This window comes from Diadema setosum, chromosome 6 (genome assembly GCF_964275005.1).
Source record: "Diadema setosum chromosome 6, eeDiaSeto1, whole genome shotgun sequence".
NCBI classification, from domain to species: Eukaryota; Metazoa; Echinodermata; class Echinoidea; order Diadematoida; family Diadematidae; genus Diadema; species Diadema setosum.
In genome coordinates this window covers 6,535,029-6,559,781 of record NC_092690.1, presented here as the reverse complement: position 1 = coordinate 6,559,781, position 24,753 = coordinate 6,535,029, and the positions used below count along the sequence as shown (strand labels likewise).

Sequence of the window (24,753 nt, the reverse complement as noted above, 5' to 3'; positions counted from 1 at the left end):
CATATAGTGGAGACAAGATTTTAATTCCGCAAAACTTGGCTTTCGCAAAATTCCTGAAATTAGAATGCATGCGAACATTCCTCGTTTATAGCACACACTTCCTGACTGTTCTTTGGCAGCTCTGGTTGGTGGCCTTGTATAGAATGGGAATATGGAAGCAGTCATGATCTATAAATGCAGTGCTTGTCATTATGATCCAACATGCTAATGTGCATTTTGTGGTTGCTAATGAAACTAAAATGTCAATAAGTTCTGCATTAACAGATCCTTCTCAATACACGTAGTGACAGAGTAGTGTAATATTTTGCATGATTTATGACAAGACCAAAACTTCATGGGAATACATCATCACTTGAACAGAGTTCAAAGTAATGAGTTGTCAGAGTTCTTGTTATCATAGAGGTGGTTTCTATAATCTACAACTAGGAAGCTAAAGTGTTCCTTATTGCTGAAGTCATTTCCCCTGTAATTTCCTAGAATGTATGCATGATGCAACAAAATGGAGCTTGTCATCTGATGGTCGATTTTCTTACATTGTCTGTAATATTGGTGATTATATAGCGCCTGAAGAAATCCTCGTCATTTGATTGGTTGTTTGACATTGATCATTTGGCCGATTTCACCATGACGTCATCGTCCGTGCAGTTGTGACTCCATTTACCGTGCAATTTTCGATCCATACGATTTGCTCCATTGCATGCTCGCTGAGAGCTCGGCACACTGCGCGTGTCAAATGCGCTTGCATTTGCAGCGTGTGTATGCGACAGCGCACTAGCTTAAAGCGCTCAGTGAGCACTCTCATGACCATTCTCTCTTGTTTCTAAATTAATAAACCATCAAATGACAAGGATCTGTTTTAGGCGTTATATAAAACAAATAATAAATGTTTTTCATTCGTGCAATGGACAGAATATTTCATTCAGTGAAAGATGAAATGTTTAATCCATTCAACTCGGCTGCGCTTCGTTGAATATGATAGGTCATTTCATCTTTTACCTCATGAAATATTCTGTCCATTGCATCATAAACATTCATTATTTGTATATTATTGTACAACAAATATCCCATCTTTTGTGTCACATTGTATACCCCCAACCCAGAGGCCAATCGTCTGTCAGGTGGTACAGACGCAGCTGGGAAGACGGGCAATGCCGATGAAGGGATGGACGAGTCTGACTTCGACGGATCGTACGCGGCTGTGAAAGACATCCAGGCCAGCAGCAACAGCAGCAACCATGCCTACGCTGTTGTCAAGGACAAAAAGGTGAACAATTATACAAATCATTGTATGTAACCATACAGATTGTATAATGCCTGTTTTTTTTCCTCTTTCTCTAGTTTATATAGAGTATACAAAACTGTACGTGACCTGCCACAACAAAAGGAGTACGATGTATGTCGCTGATGGCTGATCCGAGAAAATCAAGTTTGAAGTCGGATCATCAAAATTGGTCAAATCAAACGGATTTCTGTTTTTGGCATAATTTTGTAGTCTAATGTATCGTTTTATCATCTGTCAAAATTTTGAAGCTGAATGATCAAAGGAAAAGCAAGAAATTAGTGTTTTTCTGGGCCATGATTTTTTGACTTTCAACAGAGCAGAAACGAGTCCGAAGATTTGAATTTTAATAGCGCCGCAGCTAGACTCCACCCCTAGCAATGAGGGAGTGATCTTATTGGTCAGTGCGTGGCATCCTGGTTGCTGATTGGTCGCATGTAGACTGCTGGCGCTAAGCTTGAATGAACATGCCTTTGCAATAATTTAGATACTAGTCATTTAAAAGAAAAAACAATCATAGATTTGTCATACAATTCACATCAAAGCAAACCTTGTCATTTTCTCTTAAATTTTATTCACTATAATGTCCAGCCTAACAAAAATCTATAGAAAGTGACATGAATTTGAAAGATAAAATGCCTTCTCAAAGAATGACAACATTGGTGTTTCAGAATAATGTGCCGCACAGGGGGTTTCCACCACGGCACATAAAGAGTTAAACCACTCGACATGCGCTAATAAGATCATCGATACAATGTATCTCTGCAACCGAGTATTCTTGTGGGTCATGTTTCATATGAAATTAAAGTGGAAGAATAAAGGAATAATGTCATGTCATTTTCAGAAAATTGTCCTCCCCTGACTTTCCGATCCTTTGTTGTAGCGGGTCACCTATTATCTTGAAAGCACTATGTTACATTATTGTATGTCATATACATGACAAATGCATGATGACCCAAAATGCAGTTTTTCTTTGCTGTCATGGGCCAAGGTGAAAATAGGATTGCAGGACCTACAGTATGACTGTAAATGTTTTTAAAGATATCAATTTTATTGACCAAAAGAGAAAACTGCATGCAAGTGCACCTGCTACAGGCATTCATTACTAGACAAAATCCCCCCAAAGAACAAAAATAAAATCTGGCATAAATTCATAAAAAATAAATGTATAATCTCTAGTAGATTAATCGAATGATAAATGAAATCGTTCAGCTTGCGGTAAATGCTGAGCACTGTATAATGTAATGTATGCATATCAATACGCATACATGCCAAATTCAAGTCAATTGATTGAAAACTAAACTGGTTCAAATACAGACATTACAAGATAATCAAATCTTAATACCACGGAGGTGTGCTATTCTCTGAACTCCTAGTTTTAAGGATATCAACTTCACACTCTTTGGACTTCATGAACAGCAGAGATTTTGAAAATGGGTACAGTGGTGGTTGCATAATAAGACGAGTCTGTGGGCATTAATTTCTATGTCTTTGGCTGTAGTGACATAGAGATTGCGTGGGTGCAAAAATAGGCACTCATACAGCAGCTGGGATGACTACTAGGCCAACACAGTTTGCAGCAGGTGTATTTGGCATGTATACATTGTACCTGTGTCTTTCCCAAATTAGCCACTGTGCATGCAAGTCACTCCCTGGGACAACGTTGCTATATTAATAGGCTTGTCATAATGCGGTGAGGAGCCGTGTCGACATTTTACTTCTAATGGTTCCGTGAGAAAATTGTCCCGGTAGTGCGGCTCCCATTACAAAGTCAATATGAAGCCCCATTTTCACGGCACGGAGCTTTGTTTGATACATGCAAACATAGCCTAGCTTTCAGTCTTTTTTGTTGGTGTCCAAGATGTACTCTCACAAAATCATTCTAATTCCCTCGTCATCCTGTGGAAATATTGTGAGGATGGCTTGTATGAGACTATTGTATGCATCTGGGAAAATAAGTCGGATTAGATTACGTCATGATGATAGAGGTGCAACAAAAACCTGGAAATATTTGTTAAGTATTAGTAGCAGCTGGCTAAAATGTCCGTCAAAATCCCAATCTTAATTGTTATGTGGTACAAACAAAAGACAACAACAACCACAACCACAACAACAACAACAGCAGCAGCAGCAGCAACAGCAACAACAACAACCACAACAGCAGCGGCAACAACAACCACAACAATACCAACAACAACATCAGCAGCAGCAGCAGCAGCAACAACAACCACCACCACAACAACAACAACCACAACCACAACCACAACCACAACCACAACAACAACCACAACAACAACAACAACAACATAATCATACCAAAGAATGGACAATACCATTAGGATCCTGGAAATGTTGTGTTATGCATGCATGCTCAGCCTGTCCAGTGATATGTGTGTGGAAAGCGGGTGCAAATTTCATAAAAGGGGTGGATCAACCGATGATGTAGAAAATGATTTGTCAGGATGATTGATTTACCTAATGGATTATTTATGGAAGAAAAAAAAAATGTTCCTGCAGCCACCGACACTGAATCGCACATGACTGTTTTTAATACAGAGCTGTCCACATACAGTGTACCACACAAACAATGAGTGATTGCATCATAAAGAAAAAGGATTCTTGGTATGGGCTTGTTCAGCTGCTCTATTCTATGAGGGCATTGTATCATTAAAGAGAGAGAAAAAAATGGGTTTCAATACTCTGAGAACAAAATTGTTCTACATTTGTTCCACTTTGTTATTTATGAAATCTATAAAAAAAAAAAACACAACAAAAACAAAACAAAACAAATAAATCTGAGCAGAGACCTTTGTACAGCAACTGCACAGACATGCTGTAAGATTACAACTGTACCGTCTTCGCTATGCAAATTTTATAAGATTTAGCCAATCAGCAAGCGTACATGTACATCCTGCTTGATCGCAATTTATGTTTTGCTGGTGCGTGTAGCAGGTGGCAGCGTGTAGGGAAATGATTTGTTTGCAAGGGGTTTGTCCAACATGAACGCCATCACAGCTTCAACAACCTACAGTCTACAGTGTACACTTCCTTGTTACAAATGTATACGCCCTTTTATTCTCTGGATGTTTTCTTGAACCTTTCTTTCTCTTCTAGTATTTTTTTCTCTCTCTGTGTCTAGAGGGTGAATGATCAGTGCTTTTGAAATTCTACCGAAAGAATAATGTTTAGATGGAACACATGAAATTTAATCCCCGTCTCTCTATTTGTCTGCTGAGTGAATTATGATTACAATGCCCATTTTGAAATTGCGGCTAAAGAATAATATTTAGAGGGAACACAGCACTTAATTAGCTGATGACACACTTGAAATTGTACGCTTTCTCATCAATTATTGTTTTGTTTGTGCTGAAGCAAGCTTTGTTTTGACAAAAAAGAAACGAAGGAAAAAATAGTGATTCAATGAGTAAAGGTGGTTGAATTAATTCCCACGCTCGTTCCTTTAGTCGTAGATATTTTTTGTTTTTTAAATTTTGCAGTTAATTTTTGCACTCTCTTCCCCAAATTAAAGACTCCTTTGAAAAATAAGATACATTTACATCTGCATGTTTCTCTCTCTTCTTCACTATAAACTACTTAAAGTAATAGACTACCCACCATTTTTACCCTTTATGCAGGAAGGCACTTTTTACTTGTATTTACCTGAACTTGCCAAGCTTCTATTAACGTAGAAGCATTCTGTAATCTAGCCAAGTTTTGGTAGCCCACTCAGGTGTAGCAATATGTCTCAGTTTAAAGGGACTGTACAGTTCTGTTTGAGGTGGGGATTCATGTTTTTACCATTTCGAAGTGGGATAATGAGACACCTCTTATGAAATATGAAAGAGCATGTAATTTCAAGAAGGATTCAACGTTTATTTGATGAAAATTGGTTTTCAAATGGCTGCGATATCCAAAAAAAGTGATGATAATAATAAAAGGCGACAGGCTACGCCTTTTATTAGGATCTCTTTGTTTCACCTTGTTTTTGGATATCTCAGCCATTTCAAAACCGATTGTCATCAAATCAACTTTTGATACCCCTTAAAATTACATGCTCTTTGACATCCCATAGAGTGGTTTCTGAATATCTCGCAAAATGTTAAAGGCTAAATCCTCACCTCAACCAGAACTGTACACACCCTTTAACAAGAAGGCCAAGGAGGCACAATAGGGATGAAGGGGATTAGCTAATCTCTACTAATCCGTCTATTCATTAACAATAAATTTGCCAGACATCTGTGGTAGTAGGCGACCAAAGCACTCCACCTTGTGTGCCATTTGGTTTAATACTGAAACCCAGTATTAGAGTTTATTCAAGCAGATATTCAAGTATTTCTCTATAGTCTTATGGTGGCACAACAACATGGAAATTATGCAAATTACTGATTCTTGCATCAAAATTGTTCTTTTTGTTTTGTTTTGTGTGCCTATGTTTGTTTGTATTTGTTTGCTTGTTTGTTTTTGTTTGCTTGTTTGTTTGTTTGTTTGTTTTTATGCCTCCGCCATGAAGTGGTGCCGGAGGCATTATCTAATCATGACTACATGTATTACTCAGAGCCTGAATTACAGGTGTTTGATTATTTGGAATAAACAGCAAGGTGTGCTGGGGGGGGGGGGGGGGGTGATTATCGAGCAGAATTGACTCAGTGTATCTCATCTTGTCTTTAGTTCTCATGGGACATCATGAGAATAGTCATGTTCACACAGGCACATGCTAATGGATCACGTGTGTACTGTAGCTTTCATTAGAAGGTAGAATTGCTTCTTACTTTGAGTATCCACCACATGGTGCTTGTCACCGATGGTAGGACTTGAAACAAGTCAGAATAGCTCTGTGTGCACTGAAAACATGATTTTGCAATATCATCACCCCCAAGACAAGTGTACACATCTCAGGTATCACACGCACACACATACACAAAATGTATTGGTACAGGTATATACACGTACTTTATGTTTTGTTTTGTTTTTTCTTTTCATTAGGGAAAGCGTTAAATACAATTTTACTTTGTTATAATTCCAGCTTCCATGTGACACATGTTTTTGGCTCGAGGAGGGTGTTTGTTGTTGTTTTCCATGGTAAGAGTTGCAAATATCTCTCTCTCTTTTTTTTTTTTTTCCCTTGACTCTGCTTTTGATTCAAGTTAGGGACTTTCCCTTTACACACATCCTGTGAGGTTAGAAGCCAAGCCTTTTATAAAAATATAAATACAGCATCATCATCAACCGCCATTGGCTTTTTCCTTTTCTTTTAACCTGTTGAGGACGAGTGCCAAGTATACTCGGACAAGCGTCTATGGGAAATGCGTGTTGTAGCAAAATCAAATCGTCCTCAACGGGTTAACAGATCAGAGCAGATTAAAGCTTTTTTTTTTTTTTGTCTGTGACGGTTTGTGATATTTTCACAGTCAGGTGACGTAGATGATATATTTGGATGGTCACGGGATGCTGTCTATGTAAACGACGATGGACTGGATATTTAAACGACCTTTGGTTTTCTCAAAATCTGCCAGTATCACTGTATTAAATTTGCTCTGTTGGTTTTATCGAGCAATATTATGTAAAATGTATATCCAGGTATGTTTTGTTTGTTCTTAGCATTGATCACATAATTTTATTCGTGACCTGTTCACTCCAAATAAAGTATGCATTGTGGTTTTCAGAGAAAAAGTAGCAGAAGAGATCAAAGAAGTAGAAGAAGAATATAAAGGAGAAGCAGATATATAATGATGAGAAAGAAAATAAGGGAAAAGAAGGAGGAGAAGAAGAAGACAATGATGAAGAGGGAAAGGGAGTGAAGAAAAGTGATAATATTGAACAGGATGAGGAGAAGAACGAAGAGAAAAATACAGGTAAATATATATATATATCTGTCAGACATACTGCTAGATGCCTGAACCCTTCATTTAGTATAAACATAATTCCCTGTATGTCGCTGCAGTGCTCAGATAGGCCTTGGGAGTGTGAGGGGTACAACCAATTTTATCCCTCACCCCCAATCCTGTGAGGCATTGTGCATATTTTGATGGTAATGATGGGTAACCACTCCATTATTTTCTTTCATTTCACTTCATTTGTTCCATTTTCAGTAAAGAATATCAGTGTACAAAACATTGCACAAACAAAGAAAGAAAAAGACAATATGGAAATACATCATTCACATGTACATCAAAATATAAATAGATAAAAAAAAAAATAATAATAAATAGAAACGTAATAAATTGAGGGAGATATATTAACCCGTTGAGGACGGACTGATTTTGCTACAACATGCCTTTCCCATAGACACCTGCCCGAGTATACTCGGGACTCGTCCTCAACGGGTTAAATACAATGTCATTCTATACTGCATAAAGTTGAAAACATTGAAAATGGAGGGGAATGAGGAAGATTTCTCAACATTCCTTCCATTGTTAACCTGCTAAGATTAGAAGGTGATGGTGTGCTGTGAACAACAGATGAAACATTCATGCATCCAGTGTCATGCATGCATTATTTATTGTTATTATTATGTTATGAACATACTATACATGGCTCATTGAATGTGGCAAAGGTATGCACATATTCATATGCAGTCTGTGAGTTTTGTATGGGCCTTTCAATCATTCCCTTTGAACCCCCTTTCTCATCTGACAGAATGAAGGGGAATATTCAGATCATTCTAGACGATGGTTCAGTGTGAACAATACTACAGAAAAATATACTAGAAATACTAATGTGGAAGGTCTGGGAGGTATCATCAACTGTGCAGTTCACACTGATTTTTTTAGATTTTGTGTCTGGCAATTTATATGCTCTTTTGCTAGGACACAGTATACAAATTAGTTAATATACAGTGTAAACATGCATTAAGGGTGCACACAGTATTAGTCATCGTATCACTTTATCACATGTATTATTTTTCTCCTTTTCACTACTGTTATTTTGGTCTGGCATTATTATGTTATTGAGTTTGCTAGTTTTCTTTTATAATAGCACCAGTGTGTTTAGAAACTCCAGTGTAAAGCCCCATATAAATGTGATTATTATTATTACTATTATCATTATAATTAAAACAAACCAGGCATTAAAACAAAAGAATCACACATACCATACAAGTTTAATACCGTCATGCTCCATTGCAGTGTGCAAATCATGGGTCTGCAAACAATGGCTGTTTGACAGGTTACAGCTCATTATTCCGAAGGTTCGTTATTCCGAAGGCTCTTTAGTCCGAAGATTCGTTATTCCGAAGTTTCATTGTTCCGAATTTCATTTTCGGATTAACAAATCTATGGAATAATGAACCTCTAGGTATAGGGAATTTATGTGTTTAGGATTAACGACCCTTCGGAATAATGAACCTTCGGAATAGCGAACCTTCGGAATAACAAACAGCACCCGTTTGACGAGCGCAGAGTATATTATGGCACATGAAGCTTGACTTTGTAAAATATATCTTTATTATTACAATCTGTCATTTATAAACACTAGTGTAGGCTTGTTCCCTGCCGTACCCCAACATGAGTTGAGTATGCAAGCCCTACCTACAGGCAAGATGTTATAGCATGTAAGAGAGAGAAAAAGGACCAAAAAAAAAAAAAAAGAAGAGATAACTGGAAATTGGCAACAGTGCTTTCGTTTTTCACTTCCAAATTTGGTCATATTGACCTGATATCATCACAAGCAATTGCCAAGTGCCGTTGGACAGAAAACTGTGTCAGGAAGTTTTGTGGATTTGCTTCAGTGAGGATTATTACCTCTCAGAAACTGAGGGGTTGTCATGGAAAAAAGAAATGAAAAGAGAAAAAAGATATACATGAAAAACAAACATGAGTCTGAGACATGAATATAATTTTTTGAAGTGCAATTGAAATGTTATTTTCTGTGCATTGCAGAAAGAACCTTTATGATCTCTTTCAGTGAATGTTGTAGTCAAACAAGCTCCTCTATGACACCTTTGAAATGTCTGTGAAATAGCAGCATAAGTCCTTTATTGTACAACTACCAGAGTCCAACCCAGATGATTTTCTTTTTCTGTCTACGTATACCTGGTTCCATGACATTTGCCCTGTGACAAAAATTGCTCCAATGAAATTTTGCATGCTTAGCCAAACAGAAGTACTATCCACTAGCATATAAGTGTAACCCTAATCCTAATCCTGAAATCATGGTAAACCTTAACCTATACCACAACCCTAACCCTATCCCTAAGTCCTTGGAGAAAATAAAGACCGGAGCAACTGTCGCAGGAGCAAATGTCTTGTCACCCTCTACCCACCGTAATTCCCAGCATTTTTATCTCCCTTTCTCTCTGTCTGTCTGTCTGTCTGTCTCTCTCTCCTTATCTCATGTATCACTATATATTTCTCTGTTACTGTCTCCCTGTGGTCATGGTTACCATCTTTTTCCATGTTTGAAACGCATTTCAATGCCCACTGTCGAAACGCGTTTGCAAAGGCCTTTCGCGTCGCGTTTCTCGAGTTGTTGCTTTTATCAACTCTGTTGTGAGTAGATTGGGAAGCTTTGTCGCGCTGCGCTGCTCCATTGCACAGTTTTACCCGAGGAGCAGAGATGTATAATTGGCAGTGTGTTTGGCGTGGGCAGGTCTGAGCTATAAACACGTTTCAAAGTGACCATGTTTATCAACTCTATAGAAATGGGTCTCTCGCTCAAACGCATTATGTGATCACACTTTTTTGGCGTTTCAGACACTTGTTTCTAACCCCATTATCAAAACAGCTTTGCATTTATCATCTGTGCAAAACTCCCTAAAAGTTGTATGGAAACCTTAATTCTGCATCAGAAGTGAGTTTATAAATGCAGCCTCTCTCTCACTGTCACTTTGTGTGTATAAAATGTGAGATTGCACATGGAGCAGTATGGGGTTCTGTAGACCATTATCCAGTTGTTTTCATTACTATTAAAGGGAAGGTAAACCCAAAGAGCAATGTGGATTGAGTGAAAGCAGCAACATTAGTAGAACACATCAGTGAAAGTTTGAGGAAAATCGGACAATCGATGCAAAAGTTATGAATTTTTAAAGTTTTGGTGTTGGAACCGCTGGATCAGGAGACTACCAGAGGATATGACGTATGAGTGGACAACAATACAAAGAAAATATAAAGGAAATTCAACGAAAATTCGCTTTTCTAGAATTATGAAAGAGCAATGGACCAACCACTTTCAGAAAGCAGGGGGAATAATTGCTACCATTAACATATGTCAATATCAAGTTGATGGAATTTGTAATTTTCATGAAAAATGGATTTTTGTAGTATTTTCTTTATATTTTCTTGGTATTGTTGTCCACTCATACGTCATAACCTCAAGTAGTCTCCTGATCCAGCGGTTCCAACACCAAAACTTTAAAAATTCATAACTTTTGCATCGATTGTCTGATTTTCTTCAAACTTTCACTGATGTGTTCTACTAATGTTGCTGCTTTCACTCAATCCACATTGCTCTTGGGGTTTATCTTCCCTTTAACCCGTTGAGGATGGTTTGATTTTGCTGCATCAAGCATTTCCCATAGATGCTTGCCCAAGTATACTTAGGACCTGTCCTCGATGGGTTAAAAGAAATTTGAAGTAGTAATAGTATTAGCATTGTATGTTTGTTTGTTTTTATTCACCTCCAGCCTGAGAAAGAGCACGGCTATGCCAGGGTCAAGGACATCCACGGGAAGGCTGGAGGTGAGTCGACTCCAGAGGGCGCTACAGCAGCGACCGACCAGGACGATGAGACTCCACCGGTTCTCCACAGGCCGCTGGACCTCGACTCGCCGGAAAACGCATCCCCGCCAACATCTCAGAGGTTAGCATATATGTGATTCTTTAACACTTTTGAAAGCTTTCATCGAATGCGACCAATATTAAACCAAACAAACTGTAAACTAAAACCAAAAATTGTTTGCAAGCTACATTTGTACTCGATGCACCACATTATTTGTGGGGTTTTTATTTTTGCAGATTTTGTGAGTCGGTTGCTAATCGTGAACTTGACAACATGCAAAAGTATTGGCTGTGATCTTGAAATCAATGCACACCTGTAATGTTGGGGGGGGGGGGGGAGCGGAATTTATACATTAATTGCTGCAACATAAGATCTTGTTCATCTCATTGTATATTATCATTCTTTCATTATTTTGATAAACAACACTGCATTCGAAAATCTACATCTAAAGTATTTAAATACAGTTTATGTAGGGCCTATAGTGTTATCTTTATTACTTTCTCTATCAATTTTAATAGTACACGTATTATTTTCATAAATGATAATGCTAAACCTATACATTTAACTAATATTTACTTTTTTTCGGGGGGGGGGGGCACGTTTCCTTCCTTTGAGGATATATAGTACCTTATGATTTTTCTGCCTTCGGAGGTCGACACTTTTTCACTTCCTGCTTGCATTCTAGTCTATTTTAGAAGTGATCTGATTTGAAAACCACATCGTGCCACTAGCTCCATTTCCTTTTCCTTATTTCTCTTGTCTGTTAACCCTATTCTAACTGGGCTATTTGAGACCAAGTTTTAACTGGGGGGGGGGGGGGGACCCCCCTTCAGATCTCGGCCGCTGATCGCGCGATCGCTGCAAAATTTTGCCTGAACATAGAGCCGGATGTCAACTACAAGATTACATGGTCATACAATAGAAAAGTGTAATTGTGGCGCGAAACTTTTGTTAATGGAATTAATTTACACGTTTATTTTCCTTCTTTGAATCATGTACATTGTAATCTGTATACTGATATTTCATGTGATATTACTCAAAAGAATCTTGATTTATGTATAAAATTGTGTTAGAAGGAAAATAAATCGAACAAACAAACAAATATGATTCAGTGTATCATAAATCAGTGAAAACACTGGGATACTGTATATGCCGAATATTTCGCGAGGTTTTTATTTTCGCAAATTTCGCGAGTCAGGTGCTATTAGTGAAATTAAAGACACGCGAAAATAATGACTCTGATCCCGATATGAATGTGACGCACACATATACATTTCTCCGTTCAGTACAGCACTCCACCATCGCAAATTTAACCACTCGCGAAATCGTCAGGAAGTCTCAATTCGCGAAAATTTAGACTCGCTATTCCATATGGCGTATACAGTATTCTTAGAACTTCCATTTCACAGTCACTTAGAACCAGATAGACTATGAAACTACATTGTATGAATATGTAATTTCATACATGTTTTAGCTTTGTCTACCCTCAGGCTATAAAACCTCAAAAGGATCAGTGCTTTGCTTGGTTTGGATGTCACATTTTTTCTTGTTCTTCATAGAGATTAGTGATTTCCACCCATACATACAGTCCCTGTACGTTGTATGCATGCTGAAAATCGGCCGATTTCCCTATATAGAAGCCTTTGTTATGTCATAAACCCTCAGCTGCACAGAGTGCCTTGCCATAGCACTTAAGTGCGCGTATGAAAACCACAAAAATGCGCAGCTTGAACTCCCAAGTTCATTGACCCTACCTACCAAAATATCAAAAATCTGTCGCAAAATCCATACAAATTCCCGAATCACTACCAAAATGTAATCATCCGTTCCTTGTGTCATTCTCAACCTTTCCTGTAAGTTTCATCCAAATTCATTCACAACTTTTTGAGTTATTTTGCACACTAACAAACAAACAAATGCTGATGAAAACATACAGTGTACATACGTAGATAGCCTCCTCCCTTGGCAGAGGTAATGAATATGAAATGCTTGACTTGTATTCAAAGCTCTACAGTGTATGTGGTATGCTACAATGTCATGAAGATTGATTTTGGCTTCAACAAAGAAGCTGCCATTGTAGCCACATTGTACCTGCCCTGTGTAGGTAACATCATAGCCACGTACCTACGTGTACATTGTACCATCACAGCCACATTTAATCACTATACTGTAAAAATGTACAGTTCCCTGTATGGTTTCAGAGAAAGGGTCTCATTTATCAACATGTTTCTCAGTATTCAAGTTTATTTTTGGCATTGTATAAACAAAATACTAATTTCCCATTGTGCTGTATCTATTACAGGAAGATTTTTAAAGCATATAGTGCAGCTCATATTCTAAAGAAATCCAAGGGACCTGGTCTGCTGAATCATTTCCTTAGAATAGATCACCAATCATTGCAAGTATGATTTGGTCATACCAGAAACTTTAAGTCTACAAACAGCATGGTTCCAGTCTATTCATTTCCCATGCATTCACTTTCAAGAAGGAACAGACATTTTATGTCAGTGAGAACTTCTATGTATTTGTTTTTTGTAAATGCATGAATTTCACATTGATATAGTATACGTAACTAGGCTTCTATTCCTGTGTTTCTAGTTGATACCTGTGTTTCTAGTTGACACCAGCTGTGTCATGTACCACTGGGACATATTCTGATACCATCATGAGAATATTAAGCTGTTCAAAGAAACTGTGCTCTGTTGGGAAATGAAATAGATATGGAAATGAATTGAAATTGTTAACACTACTACTCAGTGATTGAAGGTAACACATGTAATTTGATTAATTACACACCATAAATCATATCTTGATGTTGTTTAAACATGCTATCCTAGAGATATATTATCTTGACTATCCTTTCTGGATTCTGACCTTGAATGTAGCAAAATTATAATTTCCCCCCCCCCCATATTTCATCTACAAGTTCTGTAAGTTACGCAGAGCTAAAACGAGATTAAGCCTACATGTAGGTTTTATACTTCTGAGATATACATTGGGATGTTACATAAAAAATGTAGTAGCTGTATCGAGAAGATTGTATTTATTTCACCTTCACATTAATAATTTGGCCACTTCCCCCAAAAAAGTAAGATACAAACATTTGTCACCCTAGCAATGATGAAAAAAAAAGAAAAAGAAGTTGATGAAGAAAGTGGAAAAAAAAAGTTTCAAAAAGAGAAAGAAAGAAGCAAACATACAAGAATGTTGACCAGTTTGGTTGGAAAATTTTCCTCTATCCCCTTGAAGGGCTGGATCTGTGTCTTCTCCTGGGAGCCCAGATCCAGGACGGGGTGGGGCCAGTCCCAATCCTGGAGGAGGAGGAGGAGGAGGAGGAGGAGGAGGAGGAGGGGGACCAGGAGGACCAGGAGGACAAGGAGGAGGTGGAACGGGAGGAGATGGACCAGGATGGATGCCAGGTCCAGGCCCAGACCCAGGGGTTCCAGGAACTGGAAGGAGGGAGCCACCTTACACACAGGTTAGACTTACTTGGAAGAAAGACGGAAGCAAACGGGGAAAGAATGCAGCAAAATCAATGTGGATGGTGAAATCTTGTGATGAGTTATGATGTTGAAGATGGGACAGTATCATGCTTTAGTATCATAGTCATGGAGTGAATCGTTCGTTGAACTGTTGATAAAAGGTTTTGTGTTCAGTTTGTGCTATATGAAACTAGTTTTTGACACTTTGATATTGGCAACACTCCTCTTTACTCAAGAATACAAATATAGTGCCACAGGGTGCTTTCCTCTGAAGCAAAGATGTTTTGAGTAAAATCATTCAATTACTAAGGAATTTGATTTTAAGATAGTTTGGAAATGATTTGAAGTTTTGATGTTGGAAACTACAGGTTTAGTAAAAGTTTGTTCGTTTTTCTTGGGGGGGGGGGGTTTGCTTAGAGCGATGCTGCTCTAGTGGAACTTTAATCTACCTTTAATCTCGACCATGTGTTTGTTTGTTTTTTGCTGTGTCCTCTGCACCCGACAGGTCAGTGCTAGAGAGAGCCTGGAGAGTATTAGGGCGCGGCAGCAGCTGCAGCACAACCAGGTGACGGAGGACGCCCTCAGGGGCCAGGGAGGAGTCAACGGGAGCGCCGCCGGGGCCGGTGCAGCCGGAGCCACCGGCGGCGGCGGTGGCACCGAGCAGGATTTCGACGGCATCTACGAGCAGGTGGACGACAACAGCGTGAGGGGGCAGAACAACACGTCGCCCCCTCCCCTACCAAGAGGGAGACAGGTGGGTCAGATTTCAGGGGTCGTTAGCAGATGACAAATTGTCAGCTTGTTTGTTTTTAGGGTTTCTGATGTGGGTTTCTTTTTCTTTCTTGGAAAAAATCAAACAAACAAACAAATGTTCTTGGAACTTGAATTTCTTAGAAAATTAATTCCTGCTTTTCTACGGCTTTTAAAAGACTAAGCTCTAAGATTTAAAATGAAATATGATTTGTTGAAATTGGACCATCCTAACTCATTCAAGAAGTGTTTGAAAGAAGAGACGGTTAGCAGGTGCAGTTTCATGGAAAAGGGAGAAAAGAGTACTTAAAGATTAGGGTCACTAGGATCAACACACACACACACACACACACACCATTCAATATTCAAACACAAAACAAAACAAAAACACACACACAACACGCCTACCACAAAGAAAACAAAATAAAACAAATGACAAGACAGTCCAGTGTCTCTGTCCTGCATAGATGTCAAGGAAATACAGTTGAGATAAAAAAAAAGGATTGTCAAAGTCTTTTTCACTGAAAGCAAGCTCCCCACAAATCTGTTCCACTTGGAGAAGAAAGCAAGACAGTGATTGTGCTAATTGGCCAATTTAGCACAGTAAGGGTGCTAATTGCTATGACATGGTGTCATGAGAACAACATTATTGATCTTATCATTAACCACAATATTTGTGTCTTGGAAGCTGTGTCGTAACCCTTTCCTGTGACAAGGACTTTGGACAGTGTAAAACAGATGGGTTTTTCTGGGTCAATTGGTTGTCAAAGCACACAAAGGTTTAAGTCATCATAATGTTACCATCTCTCCTTTTTTTTTCTCTGTCTCTTTTTTCCTACTTTTTCCCCCCTTTGGCTTCTTTGCAAACTTTGACAGACCTTCCATGGCATGGGGAAGGGGCGTGTGTATGAAGAAATCACCGAGGACAACCGGCCACGCCCGCCAGCAGGTGAGTGAGCATTTTAGGCATGAGCATAATGATATAGGATTTGAGATATCTGTAGTATGTGCTTGTCTGTATATATACAAACTGTTTCTTTCTCCTTTTATTTTATTTTATTTTATTTTTTCTGGTAATGAATTTTTAGAAGCACAATGGCTTTATCATGCATGCTTTTCATTAGTGAGAGGGAATGTTTTTCAGTTTTTTTGTTGATTACTGAAAAATGTTGAATTTATGGAGCAATAGTTATAGGGGAAAATACTGTAAGCAGCTGAAATATTCTCCAATTTATTAATTTGTGATTTTTTTCCTGATGAAATCTTTCTTGTTGTCCACCAAAACTGTAGGAGAGTACAGTGAAGATCCTGAGCCATATGCTGTGGTCGACAAGACACACACCGAAAGGAGGAACAGGGAGGCGGTCTCCAATAGCAATGGGAACCACCAGGAGAAGATGAACGAGGAGGATGACTTCGATCAGCTCTACGCCAAAGTGGACAAGTCAGGAAGCAAGCAGCAAACCAGTCCGCATCACCAGGCGAATAACAACAATCACAAGCGGCAGAGTGGCGAAGGCGTCGATACGGCGACAGCTGACGAAGAAGTAGACTTTGGCGAATTGTACGCCAGAGTGAACAAAAACCGCAAGACTGTGGCAGTGATGGAGACGCGGGGCTCCAGGGAAGGTGGTGGTGGTGTGGGCCCGCCCGCCTCTGGGACGCCTTTTTACCCTGGTAGTGGTTGGACGCAGGCCTCTGCCATGAACAGTTACTCGGACATTTATGCGGATGTTGATGAGATGCCGCCCAGTGCGCCAGGTGGGGCCAGAAACCACGGCAACGATTCCCTCATGGTGGAGAACAACTACCAGTCCATTGACGAAGATCTCCCTCCCCGCTCACCCATGGAGGAGAGAATGGTCCATATCACGGAGCACAAGCCGAGCGCCGACCTCTGGGTGAGGCGAGAACACACGTACCAGGCAGTCGAGGAGAACGAGTCGCGGAAAAAGTCGAAGCACGACAAGAAAAGCAAGTCAGAGCACGGGGAGCGGAGAGCCATCGTGCAGCACAGCTACGAAACCGTCAAACCTCTGGAGGCCAGCAAGAGTGATGGCTCCACCAGGCAGGCCAGGCCAGACCTTCCGGGTAGGACGCCCTCCAAAGAGGAAAGTGCCACCGGGTCGTCCCTCCCGGTCATCCTGAGTGCAAAGAACACCAACAACAACCACATGATCGAGTCGCTTCCAGTGAAAGAGACGCGGATTTGAGGGGAGGGACGGAGTGAATCGGAAGCAAGGAAAAGCAGTTCTAGACGGTATGCTGCAAACCCGACGAGAGAAAATTAGTACCATCGCCAGCAGCAATAGATGTATTTGGATGCTCAGAGGGATACTTGTATCTCTATAAAATATTTACTCAGAGAGTTCTGTGCTATGTTATACTAAAACATGTGAAATAACAATGCATTCCGAGTTTTGTTCACATGTACAATGGAAATTTGGTGTAAAAGTCTCTGATATGGTAAATTACAACCCACTCTTTACTTTGGCTCCAGAAGATAACTCGAACATTACCGAGATTTTATGATATCCTCTTTTGCATTACATCCTCTTTCACATAAATACAGTGTCTGGAAGAACAGAAGGTAATCTTTAGTGCCATACAAAACCACCCTGTTCCTGTGCAGTTTTGTTTTCAGTATTGTTTTATTTTTGTTTTGATTGTTATGTGAAGGAATGAATATAAGAGTAATCTATTTAAATTTTCCTTGTAAAATGATGTTCTGACGTGTGCCAGATGTCAACTTAAAGTCGACAAGGTCCCCCCCCCCCCCCTTGATTTGTGTGAAACAAATTCGCAATAGTAACAAAATCTGAGGACAAAAAAGAATAAGAAATGAAGACATGAATTGAAAATGGAAGAAATGATGGTAACTAGCTACATTTCTTGTCTAATCAAAGTCTACTTTCTGAGTATCATTTTCTTGATTTGAAGAACATATTTTGGTGCTTCTTGTTTTGGGGATACGCCAACGAAGTTTGGCTTTGTTGGGACATACCAACAAAGCATTACCCAAAATTTCCAGTGCTATGATGCATATAAGAAGAGTTCAGTGACATGGTGCTAACTTTTGGTTTAAAACTTTCTACACTGATGTATAAAAAAATGTCATTGACATTTTGTGCAGGCATGTTGCCGATAGTTGCTTGAGCTTTCAGTAACCAATGAGCTATTCAAAAGTGCCATCAAATTGAAGTATCCCTTACCCTGGGAAGATTAAGACTGGTTCAAGTCAGACCCTTTAAAACAGAGTGCCATTGAGTCTGATCATATTGCGGAAGAGAAAGATACGCATTCATTTCCAGACTGACCATATCATTTCCTCATAAAGTGTTATGTTATTCAATTCCAAGAAAGGCTTAAAAAAATCTAACCAAAGAAAACAACTCACAGGGACTTCAGGGTTCATTTTCATATTGTGGCAGTGAGCATTTCCTTCTTAAAATCTGGGTGTGTTCACACTGGGATGTCTGAATATGAGTAATTATACACTCCCTGAAGACTGAAATGTGGAATGCGGGTAAAGCAAGTAAATGATGGCCCTTTAATGGTGTGCAGAGTAAAACTTGATCTATTTCAGAGCCTTTCTTCACACTAATGGCAGACCAAAAGGTTTTCCTGTTTATCACCATCAGTATGAACAATGTAAATGTGTATATGCAGGTGATCTGCGTAGAAATATATGCATTTTCAGTCATATTCGTGTCTTGTGTTTTATATTCATTGCAAACGTTGCAGAAGTACAAGCAATTTGGGGTGCCGCAAATATGCAAAGTGCTGTTGTAGAGCCCTGTTTGGTATATTTCTTCCAGTTGTTTAGCTGGTGTCTTCAGTCACATACGATGCAATGCAATCATTGCATGCATTTCGTCTATTATTTCTCAGTTTGAATTTGGCATGAAAAAGAGTGTACAGGTTTTCAATTTGACAGATTCGCAGCCATTGAAGTCATGGGTCATCACTGCAGTGTTGCAATGTGCGGGTCACCTCGTGATACTGTACGAGCTGAAATTTTCGCGTACCGATATTTTCGCGATTTGGTCCTTCGAGGACATTTTCGTGTGTTTTTAATATCGCGGTTGCGAGGGTCTAACTGAACTTACTTATTTGCGCATTGTTATTTTCGCGTGTTGTTATTTTCGCGATTCAAAGCCGATTCGCGAAATTCGCGAAAATAAAACCACCGCGAAACTTTCAGCTCATACAGTAAAAGCAAAGAAATCTTCAAAAATACCCGTAGATGAATTACCATGTGACCTGGGTTGGATGGTTGGTAAGCTCTACCGCACATGCAGTGCTTCTTCCCTGACTCATCAGTGCTGTTCTGTTGAGCAAGATGCAGCCCAAACCTGATCCAAGTTTGCTGTTGAGCTTTCCCACAGTGCATCTGAAACTTGGCTGGCCATGAAGCCTTGTGTATTGGCAGTACCCCAGATTGCTTTGTTTATCCAGTATACCGAGTGTCAGGAAAGGAAACAGGAAGAAAAAAGAAACCCACAAAACCACACCTTCCTTTATGTAGAAAGAAGCAAATGAATTTATTTTGTTGGAATATATTTTGTTCATCTACTTGTCATATGCAGTTTCCCTTTTGAAATATTTAAATTTTCACTAGCCAACTCTCAAGTGTTTAGTTTATCCAAAGCCTGTAGGAAATGTGTCCTATTTGATGTACAAAGTGTTCATATTTTTATATATTAATAGGCCAGTAGGCATCCACCATCATAACCAAATGGAATTACTGGCAATGAATGGAGTTACGTTCAGCCATTTTCTTTCACTTTCAACTCATACATTTTAATAGTAACTTTCAAAATGGAATCGCACCATAGGCCATGGTGGAGGTGATAGTGTGTAGGACTCTTTTTTATAAGGAATGTGTTTTACCTGTCAGTGTGAGCAAACTCGGATGAATAATGCTGGGCTTGAACAGCAACGATATTGTGATAGGCAAAAATTGCCAATGTATTCAAATTTCGGATCGTTTGTCAAGATTTTTGATTCAACTGTAAACTGGTCTGTGGAAGTGAATTTTAAGTCAAATTGTGGAGCAACTGTTGAAACTTTTTCTGCTTCAAAACACACTGAAATAAGCTGAAACCACCTCAAGAAAAAAAAAAAAGAAGACAAAACCTAAGAAACGAACAAACACAGAAAGAAAAGAAGTTTTAACAGAAGCAAACCATATATCATAATATGTGGTACATAACAGAGAAAACAATAAAACTATCATTGTCAGTATTAAACCATTTGTAGATACAATTTTAGAGTCTATATACTGTGGAAAGGATTTCCTCTTTCCTCTGAAATACCAACATGCTGTAGTGTTTTGACGAGTTCTTTTTTTAATCTCTGACTAATACAACTCTGATGTATTTCCAGGAACTTCTGCATGTTTATCATGCATTTTATGCAATTGGGAGAAAGGCAGATTTATTGTACAAAAGGAATTGTTAATAGTTTGAATCTGAACAATGTGGGTCGTTTGTGCAAAATAGGAATCTTTCAGTAATCGGAATTTATTTCCCTTTTTTTCTTCTTTTTCAAATTTGTTGACAGGACTGTTTCAGCCCAGTCCTTTAGCCTCCTCCTGTACTGTTTTAACTGTGATATTATGACGACATCAGAAAACAAGTGAAATTGTTGTTTTGACCTGCGTGAGCCAAACTTGGCGTTGCTTTGTTCACGCAGTTGTGCAATCTTCTTTCGTTTACCAAATATGGAGATGATGTGAATTCATCTCTCCTTTCATTTACTTTAGGTTGCTCTGTGTTTACTCTGTTTTGTTGTTGTTGTTGTGATATGATTTTTATCACAAATTTATGCTAGGATTCTTTCACTTAATTGCTTTCTGCCAAGTATGATATTACAACTCCTCATTCCTCTTTCCCTAATATCTGTCTTCACTCAGTCTTTCATAGCAGAAAAAACAAAAATGTGCAAATTTGGAATAATCTTCAAACCAAAGTTTTCTGACCTAATCTCTCTCTCTTTATTAGTGTATTTATTCATTTGTTCTTGTTGTTTGTTTGGTTGGTCTTTTTTTTTTGGGGGGGGGGGCGACATAATGAGATTTGATTATGTAATACATAGTGTCAAACTTTACTGATATTAAGAAGAAAGAGCTGTAGTAGACCATGTCAATGGATACCTCCAGAACTGCTGGAGTGCGTTTCATATTCCATTCATCTTCATTCACAACTCTTCGTAATAGTATATAAACCTGTCACTGTCTGCGTATCATGCCCTGTATAATTTAATGATCTTATACACACTTCCTCAGATTGAATACATAACAACCAATTCATCTGTTTAATCAGTCATTGTATATGCATGTGTTCATACACATCAATGTGAGATACGAGCTCCATGCAACAGAGTACCTTCAGATGACCACAGAGGTATTAACCAGGCTGCTTTCAGAATAAGGATACCAGTTTATTTCTCTCTCTGTAAATCATTTGTACTTTCAACGGATGATTTGTATTTGATTTGGAATCAACAGGAAAGAAAAAGACATTCCATTTTGTTTTGACGCAGTTGCAACTCCTTCACCTAATGACAATAAGCAATTTTATTTCCCCCTTTTTTACTTTTTTTTTTATTGATGAAGGACGCAACTTTGAATTCAAATGAAATAGAGATTTAAAAGGCAGACGCTGGTTACAATGCCACGTTTGATTGGAAGTTCGGATTTCAAGTTTTTACACACATTACATACAATATTCTTGTGTTCATGTGTTTTGTATTGTATTCTGCAACCCTGATATTTCGGTGAAAACCACAATGATGGTAATTGATACTTCGTAAGGAATTGAGCTGTTGGTTTCACTTTCTGGTTTGTGCTTGCTTTGCATTTCCAGTGCTCATTTTCTGTTTCTGTAAGTGTGTATGTGCTTAAAGGGATCGTATAGTTTTGGATGAGACATAATTTCAGGTTTCTAAGATTTTTTGGTGGGATAATGAGAAACCTCTTATGAAATATGAAAGAGCATGTAATTCCACGAGGAATTCAACGTTTATTTGATGAAAATTGGTTTTGAAATGGCTGAGATAGCCAAAACAGAGCAATTCTAGTAAAGACCGTTAGTGTGGGACCCACGCTTTATTACGATCGCTTTGTTTTACTTTGTTTTTGGATGTTTCAGTCATTCGAAACCCGATTTTCATCGAATAAACTTTGAATTCTTCTTAAAATGGTTTGCCCTGTACTATTTCGTAAGTATTTTCTTGGTATCTCGCAAAAAGTTAAAAGCCCAATTCTCATCTCCACCAATACTGTACCATCCCTTTAAACCAAGGAGCCATATGTAGTTTTGATGAGAGAGTAAAAGAATGGTAGCTAGACAGTAGATCATACTCGGCTGCAAAATGTGAAGTTCACTTTTCCGTTAAAGATGATTGAATATGATGTAGGCCCCTATATTGTGTTTGAACCTGTATAGTCCCATACATCACTTGACTGTAGTTCAGTGCTGTATTTTTTTAGACCTTTTTAAAAAATGTTTTTAAACGTCTTAAAAAAAAGATTATCTTTAGTGTGTTTTTCTTTCTTGTAAAAGGGAAATTTCCCCTTGATACGGTGCTTTGTTATGTAAAAACAGAAATATCAGACAAATAGATCAGTGACAATTTTGAGGGAAAAAATCAGACACACAAGGAAATTATTAAGTGTCAACGTTTTAGAGGATGGCAGATTGGCAACACTGTGTGACACTGTAGTTGAGCAGCTCATTCAATTTATTCACAGAAATTCACCAATTTTCATTTTTTGTCCCCAGAAATGTTTTCTTGAAACCTGCTGCTCATGGTATATCATAAGAGAAATGCAACTGTGTATGTCATCATATTTGTGAAAAATGAAATTTGAGGATTTCTTTTTACTGATTATTTTGGTATGACGTACAAAACCGTTTCTTTCCTTTTTCTGTTGTAACCGACTGGCCATCAATCTACATAACATCTGTTTAGACATGAAGAATTTGTTCGCAAAAACCGATAAGTCCATATTTGCCAAATGGAGATATTTGTGATTAAAGGTCAAGAAAAATAAGGAGAATAATAAAATTTTTGCTTCTTTTTACCATAATGTACCTTTATATGGAGTGACCAATATATCATTTAAAAGGTATTATTTTGTACTTTATGACAGAGACTGTACTTCAAAATCTTCAAAAATGGACTTATCGGTTTTTGCGAACAAACTCTTGACATGTTTTGTTTCATTTGTTTGTTCACATAGTCCGATCTTTGTCACGCGTTTTCTTCTTTAATTTCTAATATTGCCAAGAGCGTCGTAGTGGCATCTTTTGGAAAGATGGCAATTTTCTCTCACTGTTTTGTTTCTTGTTTCTCGTATTTCCCTGCCAAAAATTCCTCTTTGCCTGTTTAGCTTTCGACTCACTCCCTACACACATGTGTCGGGTCTTGTGAGGTCTGGAGTCGCGTCTAAATGTAGCAAAAGTTGGTTGTATACTTTATTTCGTTTTCATGAAATTTTATCAAAACTGGTCAGAACCTCTTGTGAGTAATTGAGGGAAGCTGTTTGCCTTGTTTTCGGTATACGTTGTTCATGTTTTAATTATACCTTTATATGTGTATATACACGAGAAAGAACTGACTGTAAACTACTGACAGAATATCTTGTATAATTTTCTATTTTTAATGGACTTCTTGGAAGGTGAAACTGTAAATATGAAAAAAAAAAAGTATTACGATTTTCTTTTATTTATACATGATCATGGTAATATGAACCTGTTTGTTACGTATTGGTAAGTCTGTGGTCCTATTCAAAAAAACCCCGCACACTATACGATCAGACCAGTCATACGACTCTGGGGGCAAGCCGGGTCATATACGACCAGTCGCACGACTCGACACCCGGTTACGACCGTTCTGGCTTTATACAGCGTGGTTGGCTGAAAGCCCATGACCAGTTGTGAAAATTTTGTCAAATCTCTACGACTGTCATTAAAAGACCCAGTCATACGACTGGAAACTGGCAAGGCTGGTGACATCACTCTTCCCGTTGGTCGTATGACCGGTAAATCATGGCAAAGTCGTGTAGTGTGCGGTGGCCTTAAGATGGTGTAATGTTGGTGGTGTCAATACACACGAAACATGGATGGTTTTACTTGTGGCGTTTATGCTGTAAAACTTGCAATGCAAAGGACGCCCTCTTCTCTAATTAGCTTTATGTCACTACTTTAAGCTACATAATTCCCGTAAGTCATCCGTCATACATTTCAGAATGTACATGCTCCGTGCAGTTGTGTATCTTCGGTGCTCAAAAGGCAGGCAGGTGCTCTGGGTGTAAGGTCTTTTATTTCTTTTTCTCTCTCTTATTGTCTAAACAAATTGAAACCATCTTCAGAATCGTGCCTGCTAAATTTACTGTATACAATCATGTACCACGCGTTGTATACGCTGTTGATGTTTTGTTTTGTTTTTTCGCTTCTTGTTATAAATTGTGACTTGAATGCTGATAATCAGTGGAAAGACTATTGTGTGGGCACAGTCTTC

The 24,753-nt window shown here is 38.6% G+C and overlaps 1 protein-coding gene across 1 annotated transcript in view; it reads left to right on the top strand.

Annotated features, from left to right (window-relative positions):
• Positions 1-17,774, top strand: part of LOC140229922 (uncharacterized) — a 64,456-nt gene extending 46,682 nt beyond the window's left edge. The window contains exons 5-11 of the mRNA XM_072310122.1: positions 1,101-1,264; positions 10,899-11,074; positions 14,243-14,376; positions 14,419-14,471; positions 14,981-15,229; positions 16,102-16,174; positions 16,516-17,774. Of these exons, the coding sequence (XP_072166223.1) occupies positions 1,101-1,264; positions 10,899-11,074; positions 14,243-14,376; positions 14,419-14,471; positions 14,981-15,229; positions 16,102-16,174; positions 16,516-17,438 (1,772 nt within the window). The 3' untranslated portion in view covers positions 17,439-17,774. The remainder of the gene's footprint in view (positions 1-1,100; positions 1,265-10,898; positions 11,075-14,242; positions 14,377-14,418; positions 14,472-14,980; positions 15,230-16,101; positions 16,175-16,515) is intronic.
• The last annotated feature ends 6,979 nt before the right edge of the window (positions 17,775-24,753 follow it).